At 40.0% G+C, this 17631-nt stretch overlaps 1 protein-coding gene across 2 annotated transcripts in view; it reads left to right on the top strand.

The window, feature by feature from the left end:
* Nucleotides 1-17631, top strand: part of LAMA4 (laminin subunit alpha 4) — a 74127-nt gene that overhangs the window by 44182 nt on the left and 12314 nt on the right. For both annotated transcript variants that reach the window (XR_014524757.1, XM_083497745.1), the window contains exons 12-27: nt 229-345; nt 948-1096; nt 2286-2427; nt 3556-3652; nt 4924-5037; nt 5890-6075; nt 7680-7819; nt 9711-9884; nt 10483-10625; nt 11775-11937; nt 12152-12279; nt 13043-13214; nt 14095-14226; nt 14856-14998; nt 15576-15714; nt 17222-17359. Coding sequence is in view for 1 of the 2 variants with exons in the window: in XM_083497745.1 (XP_083353871.1) it covers nt 229-345; nt 948-1096; nt 2286-2427; nt 3556-3652; nt 4924-5037; nt 5890-6075; nt 7680-7819; nt 9711-9884; nt 10483-10625; nt 11775-11937; nt 12152-12279; nt 13043-13214; nt 14095-14226; nt 14856-14998; nt 15576-15714; nt 17222-17359 (2277 nt within the window). In the remaining variant the exon portion in view is untranslated. The remainder of the gene's footprint in view (nt 1-228; nt 346-947; nt 1097-2285; nt 2428-3555; nt 3653-4923; nt 5038-5889; nt 6076-7679; nt 7820-9710; nt 9885-10482; nt 10626-11774; nt 11938-12151; nt 12280-13042; nt 13215-14094; nt 14227-14855; nt 14999-15575; nt 15715-17221; nt 17360-17631) is intronic.

The raw sequence follows: 17631 nt of genomic DNA, 5'->3' as shown, positions 1-17631 counted from the left end.
CCACAATAGGGGTCAATTAAACTAGCTATTATCTGCTCTCTTTTAAAATTCCATTTTTCTTAATTCAGAACCTCCTAATAACCTCAGCTTCCAAATTTTAATTGGATGACAGCAGTTCAGCAGTGCATTTTTAGGATAGATCAAAGCAACTAACCCAAAAAAATATAATAAATGTATCCAACATTTCTTGGAGCTCATTCATTCATTCATTCATCTATTTTCTCACAGAAGCAACAAGAAGTAGTGGAGGCACAGATTAACAGTGTCAACAGTACCCTGCTGCAGGCAAGAGATATTTTAGATGTACCTCAGCAACTCAACTTGGAACTGAGCGAGGCAATCAAGGTAACTTCCTTGTGAATGACACATTCCTCACTGACCTTAATCAGAGTTAAGGTGTTGCATCAACATCAGCATTTCCCATGGTCAACACCAGTGCTTTTCTCTAAAAAAAATGTTTAGGGGTACTCTCATTTTCCTACTCATATTGAAATACTGCCCCTCAGGGGTATGCGTACCCCTGCATCCCCCCCAGAAAAACGGACTGGTTAACACTACCCAATTTTTCTTTTCCAGTGTTTGCTAACCAGCTTCAAATATTGACTAAGAGTAACTTCCCCAATAGCATTAATCATGGTGAACAGCAATGCCCAGAAGCAGCTCACCAGGTGGAGCAGAGTCACTGCACTACCTTCCTAGTTAGTGGGATGCTGTTGTTTAAAGGGTGGGAGAGGAGGGGCAATGGGGATGTTGGTGCTGTGCAAATGTACTGGCAAAGCCCATCCAATGCTCCTTCTAGTACATTTGTACCATGCCAACCTCCCTACCCCCATACCTCTTTCCCTCCTGGTAAGTATTAACAACACACCTGCTGGGGAAATAGTATCAATTTGTAGAAATATTAACCTTGAATTACTTTTCCCCACTCTGTACTCTCATTTGAACAGAATGCATCAGGGTTCTATGCAGAAATAGATGGAGCTAAAATACAGCTACAGGACAAGCTGGCCAATCTCTCAAGGTTTGATGGTGATTTGGTGCAAAGGGCCATGGAATATGCACAAGAGCTTGGTGTTCTTGCAGATCAGCTAGACAGGTAAACTGCCATCAGTTAATATATATTAATATATCATATTAACTGTGCTCTATAAATCAAACAGATGAGCACAATTCAGCCAGTAGCCTAGTTTGCACATCACATTAAGCCAAACCATGGCTTCATGTGACTCCACAAGTATGTAGGCTCCCAGAGAGGAGTTTGCTGCCATTTTGGTCATTTTGCTCCTGGTGTGCTGTCTCCAGGACTTGTCCTAGGTTTTACAGCTTGTGGTTTGTCCATGAGTCCAGGTTCTAACAACATACTAAGCCAAATCATTGGCTTAGCTCAGTGTGGTGCAGCAGCAAAATGACTGGGGAGAAGCAGCTATTGTCTCTTCTCCCAAACCTTGTGTGTTCACGCTAAGCCATGATTTGCCTGACTGTGATGTGTGAACCTGGACAATGTGAAGTGCATTTCAGCCTTATGGAACAGAATTAAATGTGTGGTTTATTCTCCCACTGAACACAATGGAACTTAAATGTGCTTTGCTTTGGCTGGATTGTGTCCAATGTTCATAAAAGGATTGGCTGGTTGGGAGGAAAGTAGAATATAGCAATACAGTAACTGTACTTTGCATTATAGTCTTTTCCCCACTGTGCTATGTATACCAGCTCTCAACATAGGGTCCAACTAGATGATCAAATCCACCATTGTATTTTTCTTTCCTTCAAAGCAGCTGTTTAGAAATAGTCATCACACAGTTTTCAGTGAATATCCATTTCACTTTCCAAACCATAAAAAGTCCAATTCTTTTCTAAAGTGAGTTCACTGCGCTATAACAAGAGTCCTTTAATCCACTTTAACTGTGCAGACGTAAAGTTCCAGTGTGCAGATGAATCCCTTCTGCAAAATCATGACAGTCTGGAGGCAGGTTTAGTATTTTTATTGCAAATAATGGGTTTCAAAAAGTTAGGCATATCTCCAATCCCTGTTCATGGACAGATTCAGCAGCAGCTCTGCAACTGATACTGCAGCTGACTTGTGCAATGGTGACAGCTGAGCTGCTAGTGAGATCTGTACTCACCTTTTAGCATGTACATGTGCCATTACTGAGCACTAAATAAGTGCACAAAACCACTTTCTCTCAATTACCTGATTCAGCTCTGGCAAATACTCACCTGTTTTCACCTGTCAGTAATTCAGATTATTATTGTTATTGTTATTATTGTTTTCTCCTTTGCTGTAGGACCTTGCATGGTGTTGATACAAACGGATTAGTCCAAAAAGCATTAAATGCTTCCAATGTTCATGAAAATATCATTAATTACATTCACGAAGCCGAGCAAATCTCTACCTTGGCATTAAACACTACAGAGCGGGTCAGTGATGTAAGTAGCAGCCTTATAAACCCTGATCTATGCTCCATGACCCTTGTATCATTGGGATGAAGCAAAATTTCCAGCGCCTGCTGAAAACTCTTTTATAGAATTTTTAACATGTAATGTCTAATTATTAGGCTGCATATACAAAACACACCAGAAATAATGTGAATGTTATTTTCCATAACTATTGCCCAGTTCACCAAATGAGAAGAAATACATTTCAGTCTCAGTCTCTGGTAAAATTCATTTTGGAGCCATTTCCTAATTTTTACTGCAGCAATTCTATAATTTCTGTATACTTGCAAAAGTTACAACAGGCTAGATTCAGAGCACCCATGAGTGGAACCTGGGTTGCAGGATGGCTTTGCTGGGCAAAGTGGAGTTAGAGACTTTTTGCCAATTTCCCATCCAGCCCCTTTAAAAGTAAAGGGCCAAACCAAATGTCACATTCAAACTCCCAATGTAAATTTTCTTTAGTAAAATCAGCTGTGTGAGCCACCTGATTTGGGTAAGGCTGTGTCAAAGGGGAAGGGGCAACATGAGTCTTACACACCTCCTCCGAATTCAGATCACTTACCATAAACTGCTATTAGACATGGGACTCAGCTATACAACCACAAATAAAAAAAATTAATGTGTCGTAAAGTGCAATATACAAAAGTGACACTAGATGGCCACAGTGAGCTATGCTAAATTCAATGTGTTTTTCAAAACTTTTTAAAGGCATTTTCATAACGTTTTTTATATTTGTGTAGATTCCACCATGGTTATGGGCTTAATAGCAATTTGTGCTTCATAACCTTCCACTATCTGTTGCAGAAATTACGAGGGAGAGAGAGAGAAAATGAGGGGAGGAGGCTTTTTGGTTAAGGCTCTATGCCTGTGGAATTCTCTCCCTAGGGAGATACACGTAATATCTCTCTACTGAAATGAAACCCCTTTTTATTTCAAATTGAGTTTTATTTTAACTGCTCCTTTTTTAGTGTCATTTTTAAATGTTTGGGTTGGGTCATAGTCTTGACATAAGCTGCCTTTGGGGGAAGGGTTGCTCTGAAAAGGTGGCATAGAAATCCTGAGCATGAAAAGAAATAAATGAGGTTTTATTCTGACTCTCTTTCTAAAATGAATTTGTAGGCTGTTGTTGGAATTGGCACCCAGATCACTTACCATAAAGAAGAAAGCAAAAAAGTTCTCAATCAAGCCAGTGATCAGGAGCAGACGGCACATACTAGTAAATATAATCCTGTCTCTTGATTTGGACATTTCTCTGGAACTATAATAGCTCTGCATATGGAAAGGGAGCATCATGAAGAATGAAAAATGTTGACAGGAGAGAATTAATCATTATATCCCACTGAGAATTCTGTAATTCAAAAGCTTGTCTATTTTCAGTAGAACAGAAGCTGGTCTAATAAACACTCATTGCTTTATCCATTTTGTATCTCTTGTTCTCTGGGACCTGCACTTCAACAAATGTCTATACAATTACCAGGCCATATAGAAGATTTACAGGATGCTAGTACTTCTTTTTCTGAAACTTAAAACTATGGAAATTACTGCTTTTAATCTGTCAGAAGCAAATGCTTTTCACATTTGTAGTGCATTATTTTTCTAATGTAAATGTACTGTCACCTAGCTCAAGAGAATACCATCTGCCAAATTCTTTTTAAGAGGTCCCTGAAGACAATTCAGTATTCCATCAGGAATTGTTGCTGGGCATTGACAAGGAGACTATTGAGAAAGCGAGACTACCTAAATGTGTGTCATTAAATATTTCCTAATTAAATATTGTTGTCAGTGGCGTAGCGTGGGTTGTCAGCACCCGGGGCAAGGCAAGTAATTTGCGCCCCCTAACCCGTGGATTTGCGCCCCCTAACCCGTGGATTTGCACCCCCTAACCCTAACCCCCAGATGTTGCGCCCGGTGCGGCCGGCCCCCCCTGCACCCCCCACACTACGCCACTGATTGTTGTGATTAGCACTAGTTATACTTACGGTGGAGTGCCTTTTTGATAAAATTAATACTAAGACTAGATGTAGACTAGATGTTTACAATGATAAGCCACAGTGAGCATTCAGCTTGTATGCTTCCACATCCTATTCTGGAATTGCCACAAAAAAGAGTTTAGAAACTTTGCTGCCTTTTAAGACTAACCACAGCTTGTGGTGACATCCAAATTTAGGCAAACTGTGGTTAGTTATGAACTGTGGTTAATTGGAAAAGCTGGCTTCAAACCATGGGTTATTAACCTCACTTGTTTTCACTAACCATAGTTAAATTTACCACAGGGATTGGATATAGCACTAAAACTGTGGCTAATCTAAAATGAAAGCAGAAGCATTTGATCTCATTGTCAAAGCTGCACTGGAAGAGGGGAGGAAGGAAACCACATGAGGCTTATTGCGGTTCATCCTGATAACATGATTTAGCACATGTGTGAACTGGGTCTTGAGTCCTCCATAGTGGTAAAACTGTTCCTTACATTTTATTTCTCCTTTACAGATTATTTAGCTGTTGCTGACGCAGGTCGCCGTGTTAATGGAACTGTTGCCAGAAAGAATAATTGGAAAAGCTATTTGCTGAAAGTCATTTCAAAAATACAGATGTCAGAACAAGGTCAGGAGATAAATACTGAAAAATTTAATCTTGTGAAACTGATTGAAGAAGAAATTTATACTAGAAATCCCCTTAGCGATTATGTCAGGAAGGATTCAAATCAAAATCCTACTTTTGCTGATTCCTTTTAATAGTTGAATCACAAAATTGCCTTCAGATTTGTTGTGTTTGTTGTATCTTCTCCATAAAGGTAATTGTTAATTCTATTTACAATTAATTTTGGCAATCTCTGCAATGTTCAAAAGGGTTAAGCATGGTGCAAGGCTGCCAAGTTAGCTAGATAATAAAATACATTTTAGTGCCCATGCAGAAATACCTCTGAATGCCTACATAGCAAATAGTTGGCATATAATGTAGCAAAACATCTCTGTCCATCCTGACTCACACCTGTTTTCAGTGTGTGTGAGTGTCTGCAAGGGGAGACAGAGTTGTATCCTATGGTAGCTTTGCCGTAATAGAAAGTATAGAAAAATAGGAAGTTGCCTTGAACTGAACCTGAACTTGTTGTCAGTACTGGCTGACAGCAGCTTTGTAGGATTTCAGGCAGGGGGTCACTCCCAGCCCTTCCTGGAGTAACACAGGGGACCTCTTGCATGCAAATCAGGACATCAAACACCACTAAAATATTGTCCCTTGGGTGAATTGAGGCAGCCATTTTTTGCCATTTCTCTCCTCACTACTGCATCCCTCTCTACCATATCTTGTACTGTTCTTGGTTTCTCCACCCCAGTCCTCAGGTTCACATTTTTAGTGATTTCTTACTACAGAGAATCATTCCCCCCGTCATTGCAGTGTATCTATCCTATCTACTGGCTATTAAGAGTCATTTTTTTGCTTTTGGTCTTTTAACAGATAATGCAAGACAACGTCTGAACCAGTTGAAAGTCATTACAGATCAAGCTCTAGATACTGCTGCAGCAGTAACGCAGACTACTAATCCAATGGCTGAGAATGTGAGCAAATGGTCCCAAGACCTGAAGAACTTTAAGCCTGAAAGAGCAGCCTATGAACGTGCCACAGTCACAACAAGGGATACAGGTACTGTGATGGGAAACACTAGGATGCAAAATGGGTACCAAAATTGGTGGGATGTCGGGGGAATGTACCCTCCCAACCCCACCAGGTGTTTTTTTTGGGGGGGGGGGTGGCAAAGAGAAAAGAGAAGAGAAGTCCAGAGGGTGGCAACATGAGAACAGGCCTTCTCTACAGTGGTTCCCCATCTGTGGAATGCTCTCCCCACGGAAGTTCGCCTGGCACCTTCGTTATACACCTTTAGGCGCCAGGCAAAAATGTTCCTTTTTAACCAGGTCTTTGGTTGATCCAACACCCTTTTAGAATGTGGCGGGGGGCGGGGAATATTGGGTTACTGCTTTTGGTTTGATTTTATATGTTGTGGTCTTGTTGTGAACCGCCCTGAGACCTCTGGCTTGAAGGCTCAGCCAAGGGTGAATGTTGACTCAGATCAAGAAAATTTAGCATAGATTATCCAGATCAGCATCTTCAGTGCATGTGTGAAAGGAGATTGGAAGTGGCTCCATTTCCACCAACTTTTCTGAGCCACACTATGTGTCAAAACATGGGCAGTTTATTATAGCACTAGCAGAAGAAGCACTACAGCAAAAATGTCCTTTAGAAAACATGTTTAGTTCTTTTCTTACATTTATATCTCACTTTGCCCCTTCATGCATTTCTCACAGAAATACAAGTACATCATTTTTATCCAGTCATTTCTATGGTACTGTGGCATATTTTCATTTTGGATCCAAATTGCTGTAGTTTTATTGGATTTTAGAATTACTTTAAATATTGTTACAGTCTGACAGCATGAACCATTTTCATGCTCCTTAGGGATAAAATGGCAGCTACAAAAATAATGTATAAATTGTTATAGTGGACAAATCTTGCTTGTAACAAAGAGTACAGAGCCACTGCTATATAATATTATTCATAGACGATAGATAGATGATAGATAGATGATAGATAGATAGATAGATAGATGGATGGATAGATAGATAGATAGATAGATAGATAGATAGATAGATAGATAGATGATAGATAGATAGATAGATAGATAGATGGATAGATGGATAGATAGATAGATAGATAGATAGATAGATAGATAGATGATAGATAGATAGATAGATAGATAGATAGATGATAGATAGATGATAGATAGATAGATAGATAGATAGATAGATAGATAGATGATAGATGATAGATAGATAGATAGATAGATAGATAGATAGATAGATAGATGATAGATACCTCAGGTTACAAACACCTCAGGTTACAAACACTTCGGGTTACAGACTCCGCTAACCCAGAAGTAGTACCTCGGGTTAAGAACTTTACCTCAGGATGAGAACAGAAATTGTGTGGCGGTGGCAGCGGGAGGCCCCATTAGCTAAAGTGGTACCTCAGATTAAGAATGGTTTCAGGTTAAGAATGGACCTCCGGAACAAATTAAGTTTGTAACCAGAGGTACCACTGTATAGATATAGCAGTGCTTCTTCTTCACTCCTTGCTACAAGTAAGATTTTCTTGTGTTTATGAGTTGAAGTTTAGAAAAATGTATACAGAATTTTTCACAGAATGGAATTATTACTTTCTCCCCCACCCTCTTCTTTCCTTTTCCATGACAGTGAAGAGTCTCACAGAAGTTGTCCCCCAGCTGCTAGATAAGCTGCGGACAGTGGAACAGAAGTGGCCCGCAAACAATGTCTCCGCCAGCATTCAAAGGGTCAGGGAGCTCATTGCACAGACAAGGAGTGTAGCCAACAAGGTAGAGAGGCTGCTGGAAACTTTACTTGTTCAAATAATATATTAAGCTATTTATTACAAACATCTCCTAAATTTAAACTTGGTGTTCAGTTATATCATCTGAGCTGGATGACCCTTGGCAATATATCAACTGTTAAGTTTTGGAATGGTAGGTTAAAGGTAAAAGACCCCTGGACGGTTAAGTCCAGTCAAAGGCGACTATGGGGTGTGGCGCTCATCTCGCTTTCAGGCCAAGGGAGCCAGCATTTGTCCACAGACAGATTTCTGGGTCATGTGGCCAGCATGACTAAACCGCTTCTGGTGCAACAGAACACTGTGGGGGAAGCCAGAGTGCACAGAAATGCTGTTTACTTTCCCGCCACATTGGTACCTATTTATCTACTTGCACTGGCATGCTTTCAAACTGCTATGTTGGAAGGAGCTGGGACAGAGCAATGGGAGCTCACCCATCACAGGAATTCAAACCCCCGACCTTCTGATCAGCAAGCCCAAAAGACTCAGTGGTTTAGACCACAGCGCCACCCGCATCCCTCCTGAATGGTAGAATAGTGTTGGTACTATGCTAATGTTTACTGCCACAGAATTCCTGAACTCTAGGAAACCTCCAGGATGCCCAGAGGTGGAGGGCAGCAGCAGGAGACTATTGCCCTCATGTGATTCTTATTGGTTTCCCAAGGCATCTGGCTGACCACTTTGGTAAACCAGGATGCTGAACCACATAGACCTTTGATCTGGTTTAGTGGGGCCTTTCTTGTGTTCCAGCTTCATGACAAATTATTTTGTTTGTGTGTGTAGGTATAGGGTCATATTTGACTCAAAGTTAGACACACTAGAATTAATGAACATGGCTAACTATTAATTTCAATGGGTCTACTCTGAGTTTGCCGAATGGATCTAAAGCTCTTCTGTTACACCTTTATCAGAGTGGCAATGTTAGAAAAAAATGTTTTCAAAAAGACATTTAAATCTGCAGATTGAAACCCATCACAGTGTTTTCCATCCACTTTTATTTGTTTAAGGATTTATTTCCCACATATAAATTAAGGATTTATATGTGCAGCTAACAAGACAAAAAAAATGCTGCATGGTAAACATTAAAATGAATTCTGATGAATAAATGAATACTTTGGGGTGGGTGTCCTCACATTCATTACAGTCTTACACTAATGCAGCTCCACTGCATATATTTTACACCTGAAGTACATGAGTGTGAAACCAAAATGCAGCCCTCTTATATTCAAAGCAAAATACAAATTGCTTTTAATGATATAAATGGCATTGGATATATATTTTTTCATTTTAGAAAATTTCACAGGGCTGGATATCCAGACTTCTCATGAACAAAGTTTTGCTAACAAATACCCTCACTGGAGGAAGGAGAGGGTTTCCCTTGATTTCTCTTTCTTCTTTCTGCACCCCCCAGGAAAGCTAATCCAGAGGGTTGAGGGACCCTCCAGAACAAATGGGAGGTGGTGCTGGGGGCTGCAGGAAGAACAGAGGATCAGTGAAAATTGCTTTCTCTCCCCCACCCCTTCCATATGCAGGCGGTCTACTGGATTGCAGTCCTATCTACAAACAGAAGACCTTTCATTCATGGAAAACCATGTCTGGATCCATCCCATAGTTTATTAATCTTCTCAAATACTTTTTTACACCTCTGACTGTGGAATAGTGGAGTAAAATGAATTAATGACTGATTTACATTTTCTAGTTTATTTTAGTTATTAATCTCTCCTCACACCCTCAAAACACGTGAGCCACCAAACCAGATGCAGTTCATTAACTATGTATCATGCTGTTATAAGGTTTAACTGTTGCCTGTGATTTTTGCAAACTGTCCATAATCGATGTCTCTAAACTAAGCATAAAATCTGACACATTTTATCTTCTAGGTTCAAGTCTCAATGTCATTTGACGGTCAATCTGCTGTTGAAGTCAATCCCCAAACAAACATGGAAGACTTAAAGGCTTTCACATCTTTGAGTTTATACATGATGCTTCATAAGGACAATGCAGAGCGGACAACACCTCAGGATCAGTTTATTCTGTATCTAGGAAATAAAAATGTAAGCATCATTTAATTGTTCTCATAGAAAATGCACTGTTTTATGAATGGTGTGATTTAGGATTTTTCATAAGTATGGTTCTATTTTTTAATGAGATTTTCATAGCAGCATGAACAAAATTAGTGATTTTTCAAACATCCTGTGAACAGATTCTCTTTCCATATTCTTCCTTGTGCTCTTCAGTCTCTTCAAATAGCAAATTACATCATCTACTACGGTGTGATACTGAGCATCCACATTTCCAATCAACTCTCCACATACATTGAATATATTGAGGAAATGACTCCACTTTAGCTTTTAAGGTTCACATTCAATGAGCAGTAGATTGCTTGCAGTATATACATCAAGTGCTCCAGTTCAAAGATAAAGAGTGCTTATTTGCCTATTGAATGTAAGAGTTTGTGGTTTTCCTAGCAAACAATAATGGCCTCCCTTGTGCCCCCAGAAATCTTGTAGTCACATTCAGTAGCAAAAGATGTCCTAAAGGCTGCATTACAAATTCATAATAGACAGCTCTGAATACTATGCTGAACCAAATGTGTTGTCTGTAGCATATCTTGAAACCATTGTGACTGTCTATTTTTCATTCCTTCTCTAGACAAAAAATTACCTGGGTCTTGCAATTAAGAATGACAACTTAGTATACATTTATAATTTGGGTAGCGGTGATGTGGAGATACCGCTAGACTCCAAGCCAGTCAGCTCCTGGCCTGCCTACTTCAGCCTTGTTAAAATAGAGAGGTAATATGATCTTGATCTGCTACATGTTTAATGTGGTTGGATGGGTTGAATAGAATGGAGATGAAATGGGAAACATTGTTTTAAAAAAACTTACATTGTGGAGTAATGCTTAAAGGTGTTAATTGTACCTTTTGAACAAACTGATAAGATGGCAATCGCCCCTTAATTATCATCAGCACTTACTGCTTCAGTACAACAGTCCCCAGGGGAGGAGAAAGAATGTAAGTTTGGAAATGTTTCCATTCCTTTTTCTGATCACCACATATGCTAAAAAGTGGGGGGGAAACATTCATCCTGATTTGCTTGTGGCTTGTATAAGCACCTTCCCTTTAATTCATTCATTCATCCAATACTTTTCAATGCATCACCATTACCAGTCCTAGCCTAGCCTGATCTTAATATCTGTTCCAAAGAGACTGAAGTCTTGTTTGCATAAACCAGATTCAGACTTTAACTCACGTTTGTTAACATAGTTTGCTACATCCACAACCCACTGTCCCAAGATTACACCCCTTGTCTATATGTACATCAAAGGTGAGGGTGCTAACCACCTTGCGTCACTGAGAGATTGCTTGTGTTCCTCTGTGTCCCGCGGCAAACCAGAAGTACCAGAATGGGTTACTTCCGGGTTTTGTGCAGAAGCGCCAAATCACACCACGCAGATGCAGTGCTTTAAGTTGCAGGCTTTTCACTTTACAGACGGGCCTCTGGAACGAATCCTCTCCACTGTAGTTAAAACAACTAATCTCGCTGCAGAGTGCTTCTTTCTTTCTTTTTCTCATAAGCAGCTTGGAGGTTGAATTGGGTTTTCAGGTGTTAGGCTTACTCATAATATCTGAGAGGAAGACCACTTCTGAATATTCTTAAATGATTTTTCTACCTATAAAACTACAGCTCTTCATTTCCAAAGAACAAGAACATGAACAAGAACATGAATATTTCCAATTGAACAAGAACATGATCTAGAATCTGTAGTTCAGCTCTTCCTTTCGAAGTCTAGAATTTCAGACAACTGTTGCTTTTGCTGCTGATTTCAAAAATACTAACTTAAACTTTACTTTTTGTTTTTGATTGTTTAACAAGTCTTTTGTAATTCAGCTAGCTAATATGACCTTGGGTCCAATTTCTCACCCTACTGTTCTTCAATAGGATTGGGAAGCATGGCAAAGTGTTTCTAACTGTACCAAGTCTTAGCAGCACAGCTGAGGAAAAGTTTATCAAAAAAGGAGAAGTCCCTGGTGATGATGCGCTGCTGAATCTGGAACCTAAAAATACAGTTTTCTACGTTGGTGGAGTGCCTCCAGATTTTAAGGTAAGCAAAACAGGATGGAATAATTATTAAGTTGGCACCTTTATCTTGGAAATACCTTTGTAGACAGCTGGTTTATAATGTATTAAACAAATAAGATTTTTATGTTGTCACCTAAGTCTACCCTACAAAAAGCCTTTTTACAGATGCAGATTGGCTCACTATCTCATTTGGCATTGACTTGAACATAATCTATTTTGCTTCCTTCTCTCTACAGCTCCCTGCAACCTTGGCTCTGCCTGGATTCACGGGCTGTTTGGAGCTTGCAACTCTGAATGATGATGTCATCAGTTTGTACAATTTCAAAAATATCTATAACGTCACTAAATCAGTACCCTGTGCCAGGTAGGGTGAACTGTATTCACTGTACTTCTCATGATGGAATGGATTTAGCTATATTGCATTTAGCCTAATGGCCTGGTCACACGTGTATCTACTTGGCTTGATTACGCATTGCAAGTTAGCAGGCATTAATGTATACCTCTCATCAGCCATTAGTTCAGTCGACATCACTTCCTGTCCAGCACTTCTGAGACCCCGGTCTATATAAATAGAAACATGGGCACCCACCTTATACTGAGTCAAACCATTGGTCCATCTTGCTCAATAACAGACTAGCAGAGGATCTCCAGGGTTTCAGGCAGGGAACATTCCCACCCCTACCTGGAGGTGCTAGGATAGAACTTGGGACCGTCTGCGTGCAAGCCGGATGCTCTACCTCTGAGCTATAGCCTTTCCTTAGATGATACCTGTACTACATTAGCCTTAGTTTACAAAAATAAAAAATAAAAATAAAAATCATATACAGCCCCCTCAGTTGATCATACTGATTTCTTAACTCCCTTGCCCACTTCACACGTTTGCAGATTAGTACAACAAAACGTGCAAGCAAAAATAATGCAAACACTCCCAGTAAATTTTACATAAGGTAGCACTTTAAGTAAGCAATTTTACTGAATAATAATACCTTGGCATTGACTATATTTTGTTCAGACCTCATTTCCGGAGTTCCCCTTTCAATATTGCTTCCATAATGATCTTTCTAGGTTGGAGAATGTAGGCCTTCAGGCTTCTGATTTTTCTTTGCCTCTGTTCCTGTCCACCCTAGGAATAAGCTGGCCTTTACACAGAGCCGGGCTGTGAACTATTTCTTTGATGGCTCCGGCTATGCTTTGGTGAGGAATATTGAGAGAAGAGGGAGGTTTGGCTTGGTGACGCGCTTTGATGTGGAAGTTCGGACACCAACAGATAATGGACTTCTCCTCCTGATGGTTAATGGAGTAAGTGAAATGAAAAGAAAAGAAAAATCCCTAAAAGTCTTATTTTTAATTTTACTGATGCCTAAGAATTCCTAGTTTCCAATAAAAATCATAGTAAGGTCATCCTGGGACGCGGGTGGCGCTGTGGGTTAAACCACAGAGCCTAGTACTTGCCGATCAGAAGCTTGGCAGTTTGAATCCCCGTGACGGGGTGAGCTCCTGTTGCTCGGTCCCTGCTCCTGCCAACGTAGCAGTTCGAAAGCACGTCAAAGTGCAAGTAGATTAATAGGTACCGCTCCAGCGGGAAGGTAAACGGCATTTCCGTGTGCTGCTCTGGTTCGCCAGAAGCGGCTTAGTTATGCTGGCCACATGACCCGGAAGCTGTACGCCGGCTCCTTCAGCCAATAAAGCGAGATGAGCGCCGCAACCCCAGAGCGGTCACGACTGGACCTAATGGTCAGGGGTCCCTTTACCTTTACTAAGGTCATCCTTGGTCTTGGCATTTGTCTGGTAGACTCATAGAATAACTAAAGGTTGAAGATATTAACATGCCTACAACCATTAGTTCCTCTGGCTGAGATGTCATCTAAGCAAAGAGAAACTTGTTTAAGAACATAAATAGATGGTTGCTGTGAGTAGAAAAGCACATCCACTTGTGCAAGATTGTCTCCTTCTATTGCAGTACCTACACCCAACATTATGCTGTTCCAAAAGGTGGGTGAAGTGGACAGGAGAGGGTATTGCATAAAGGGAACTACACTTGTGCCTCGCTTACAGCTATAAATTTAAAGTAATAGGCAGTTGTGCCATATGCTGACAAACAATTTGTGAAACCTTATAAATACCTGAAATACAAATCCTCTCAGATAAATCTTACTGGTTTTGTGTGTCTGTTGTGCAGAGTATGTTCTTCAGCCTAGAGATGCAGAATGGGTACCTGTATCTACAGTATGACTTTGGCTTCCCCGGTGGCCCTATGATTCTCGACGATCATTTGAAGAAAGCTCTGATTAATGATGCAAAATTCCACGAGGTATATTGTTGCTGACTTTCTGAAATTTGCTTTTATTGATTTTTTTTTATAGTTAATGTATCGTCTCGGTATTATTATCACTATAGTTATCTGCCTTAGGTGCTTTACACGGAAAGACAAGGTGTAATAATAAGAAAGAAGTAAATAACTATAGATTATTGAGCAAAATAATGCAACATATTATATTAAGTACCAAAAACCTTTATTGAGTGGGAAATAACACAGTTTCCAAGAACAGGTTGAGTGAAGTGGCAACAAACTCTCTGAAAGAGATAGTGACAATGAAACTGCAAACTGAGTATGTCTTCTTAACTACAGTTGCCAGGTAAGAACTGAGTAAGAACTCTGAGCCTTGTTGCTTTAGAAACAGGATCTTCTGAACACAAAACATATGCTTTAACCACTGCCCCAATGGGCCCTCTCCAGTCCACCAAAGTTACTAAGTATATTTGCAAAACAATTACAAATGAACAGTAAACAGACAATAAAGTGTCCTTCTCTCTTTTAAAAGCCCTCTTATTTTACAAACTTTTAATGAATCTTATTTTACAAACTTTTAATGAATCTTACTACATATAGTTATGTACTATATTTATTGTGGTTTTTAACACCCTTTTTTCGCATTTCAGATATCTGTTATATACCACAATTCCAAGAAAATGATCTTGTTGGTGGATAGGAGACATATCAGAAGTGTGGAAAACGAGAAGCAAAGCATGCCCTTTACTGATATCTATATAGGAGGGGCTCCTCCTGAGATTTTAAAATCTAGGTTGGTTTATAATCCACATTCAATCACCATTAATGTTTCAGTAATTTCTCATTTTATATGTTGCAATGAATTTACTGCACCCACATTGCTAAATTAAAACATGTAACCCTGTGGGAAAAAGTTTTTATCCAATAGGACAAATTATATATGTAGGCGTATTGTTTTGCAAACATCGTATATTTCATTATTTATTTAAAATATTTATACCCTGCCTTTTGGAGCAAGCCCTCACAAAGTGGTTTACAATTTGGAGAAAAGCAAGAAAGAATAAATGTAAGATTAAAAGCAGTGCTATGCTATTTTTCTAGAAAAAGAGGTGCCAGAACTCACCTTATTCTCTTAGAAGGGCAATGGTACCCACCTGAAAGGTGCCAGAACCCACCGGAGAGATGTTGTAACTGAGCTCCAGTGGGTTCCAGCTGAAAAGCCCTGATTAAAAGCCACTGCTTACATCTCAGACAGAACCTAGTAGAATGGACATTCATCACAAAATATTTCTGTACCTATGACTGTGCATGCTGTGGCTCTGTGTAAGTGGTTAACTGGTTCCCTCTGAACAAACATTGTGTCTTCACAGTAGTATGAGATCACACCTAGCCACCACCACAGGCTTTAGAGGCTGCATGAAAGGCTTCCAGTTCCAAAAGAAGGACTTCAACTTGTTAGAGGAACCAGGAACTCTGGGAATTGGCTATGGATGCCCAGAAGAATCACTTGTAAGTATGGTACATAGATCTTCTGTTTGTGTTTTTCAACATTTATATATTCTGATATTTTCCCCTATCTCTACTGAGTTTTTCCTCAGTTTTTCAAGTGCAAAGCATTATTATTTTTCTCCCCATCTGCTTATGATACTTAGGGGGTAGGAACAGATGATGTTCTCAAAACAATACATACACACACAATAAATTACATTCATTTAGCGTATAGAAATGTAGTGCTCCTTATGTTATGGATTGGGGAAAGTAAATTTGAATTTTAAAAAAACCCAGTGTGGTAGGCCTCCAACACTATGCACCCACTAAGAAATCTGAAAGCTTAATAAATCTTTCTAGGCTTACTTCAGAAGACATATTTTAAACTAACTTTTAATCTTCAGATTCACATACTTGGCATAAACAAGTAAAGTACAAACATGTATGATGCCAAACAGCAGAATTTCAGCTGCAGAAACCATAAAGCAAAATACAAAACTGAACATAAATATGAGGGCAATTTCTCTCCGTCAAGTAAAAGTTCAGTCCCAAACAACTGACTTGTAGAATTATGAGTTGTATCTAATATTAGTCCCACACAGTGTAGACCCACTGAAATGAATGGACATGACTAACTAAGGTTCATTAATTTCAATAGGTCTAAGGCTAAGAAGTAAACCCTACACAAATCTAGAGTGGAGTCCCTAAGGTGATTGGATGGCACCTAGTATGCCTCCTTCCAGCAACTCCTGCAGCCAAGCTGGTGCCAAATATATTCTGCTTTCATTTGGGCCACAACAGCAAGGCTGAGAGGGGGGGTCTTGTCGTCTGGGCGTCCCAGGACCTCCCTACTCACAGCTCAGGGAGGTCATTCTGGTGCTGCTAACACAGCAGTTTGACTTCATCCCCAGAGGCACGCTCCATTGTCTCTTGAGATGGGTGGATACCAGCAATAACCCTATGAGCAGGATTCAGCTAATGACTCCCAACAGCAGGTGCCCTGTGCAAGAACTAACACAATAGCTCTTAAAGGTGCCAGCCTTCTCCAGTAGTCTCCTGGAGCCTAGGACATTTTGCAATCAGAAAACGGCAGTGCCACATCCTGGGGGTGGGGGTGTCCTGCACTGGCAGGTTTATCTGAGAGTGCTTGTTGCGCTGGCACTGTGAGGCCTTCCAGTTCTGCTTCAGAGCCCTTGCTTTCATCCCTGACAATGGGGGATCTATTTCCAGGCCATAACACAGAGGTTCCAAGAGGGGGAGAGTATCATCCAAACAGCCCCTTTCTTCCACTTGAGACACAATTCATGAAGTGCTGTTCAACAGCATTTAAAAGTGAGCTGTTCCCATGTAATAAGAGTTTGCAATATCCTGTAGCAATGACATGTGAAACACAGGGGTTGCTGGACTTTTATGAACATGAACACTTACGCACCTGTGGCCTGCATATTCTGTTTCTTCTATTGTTATTTTTTTTAAAAAAAAAAAAAAAGATCTACAACTACCTCTGTTCTGTTTGTTTGGTGAGCAGATGTCCCGCAAAGCATATTTCAATGGAGAAAGCTACATTGCATCCAGCCAGAAAATCTCCCCCTTTAATGGATTTGAGGGTGGCTTTAATTTCCGAACTTTACAGCCTAATGGACTGCTCTTCTATTGCAGTGAAGGAGTAAGTAGAATTTCCCCATTAAATATAATAAAAACCTGTGTTGTTTTTAAATAAAATGTTATTTCTAAATAGCTTTGTCAGTAGATATATTTCAGGGCAGCCTATGGGCTGAATGGCAGTGGCAATGACCCTGAGAAACTTGGTCAAAATAAAGTCCCATTGAGATTAGTGGAACATTATTCTTATTTCAGTGGACCTCAGTGCAACCAGCTTTTGCTAAATTGGGGCCAAAGTATTAAATTCTCCCTGAGACCTGACAGTGAGTGCAAATG

Source organism: Podarcis liolepis, assembly GCF_965112155.1.
Source record: "Podarcis liolepis genome assembly, chromosome: 3".
NCBI classification, from domain to species: Eukaryota; Metazoa; Chordata; class Lepidosauria; order Squamata; family Lacertidae; genus Podarcis; species Podarcis liolepis.
Note: the sequence above shows the minus strand (reverse complement) of the source record. Positions and strands in the feature narration are given on the sequence as shown.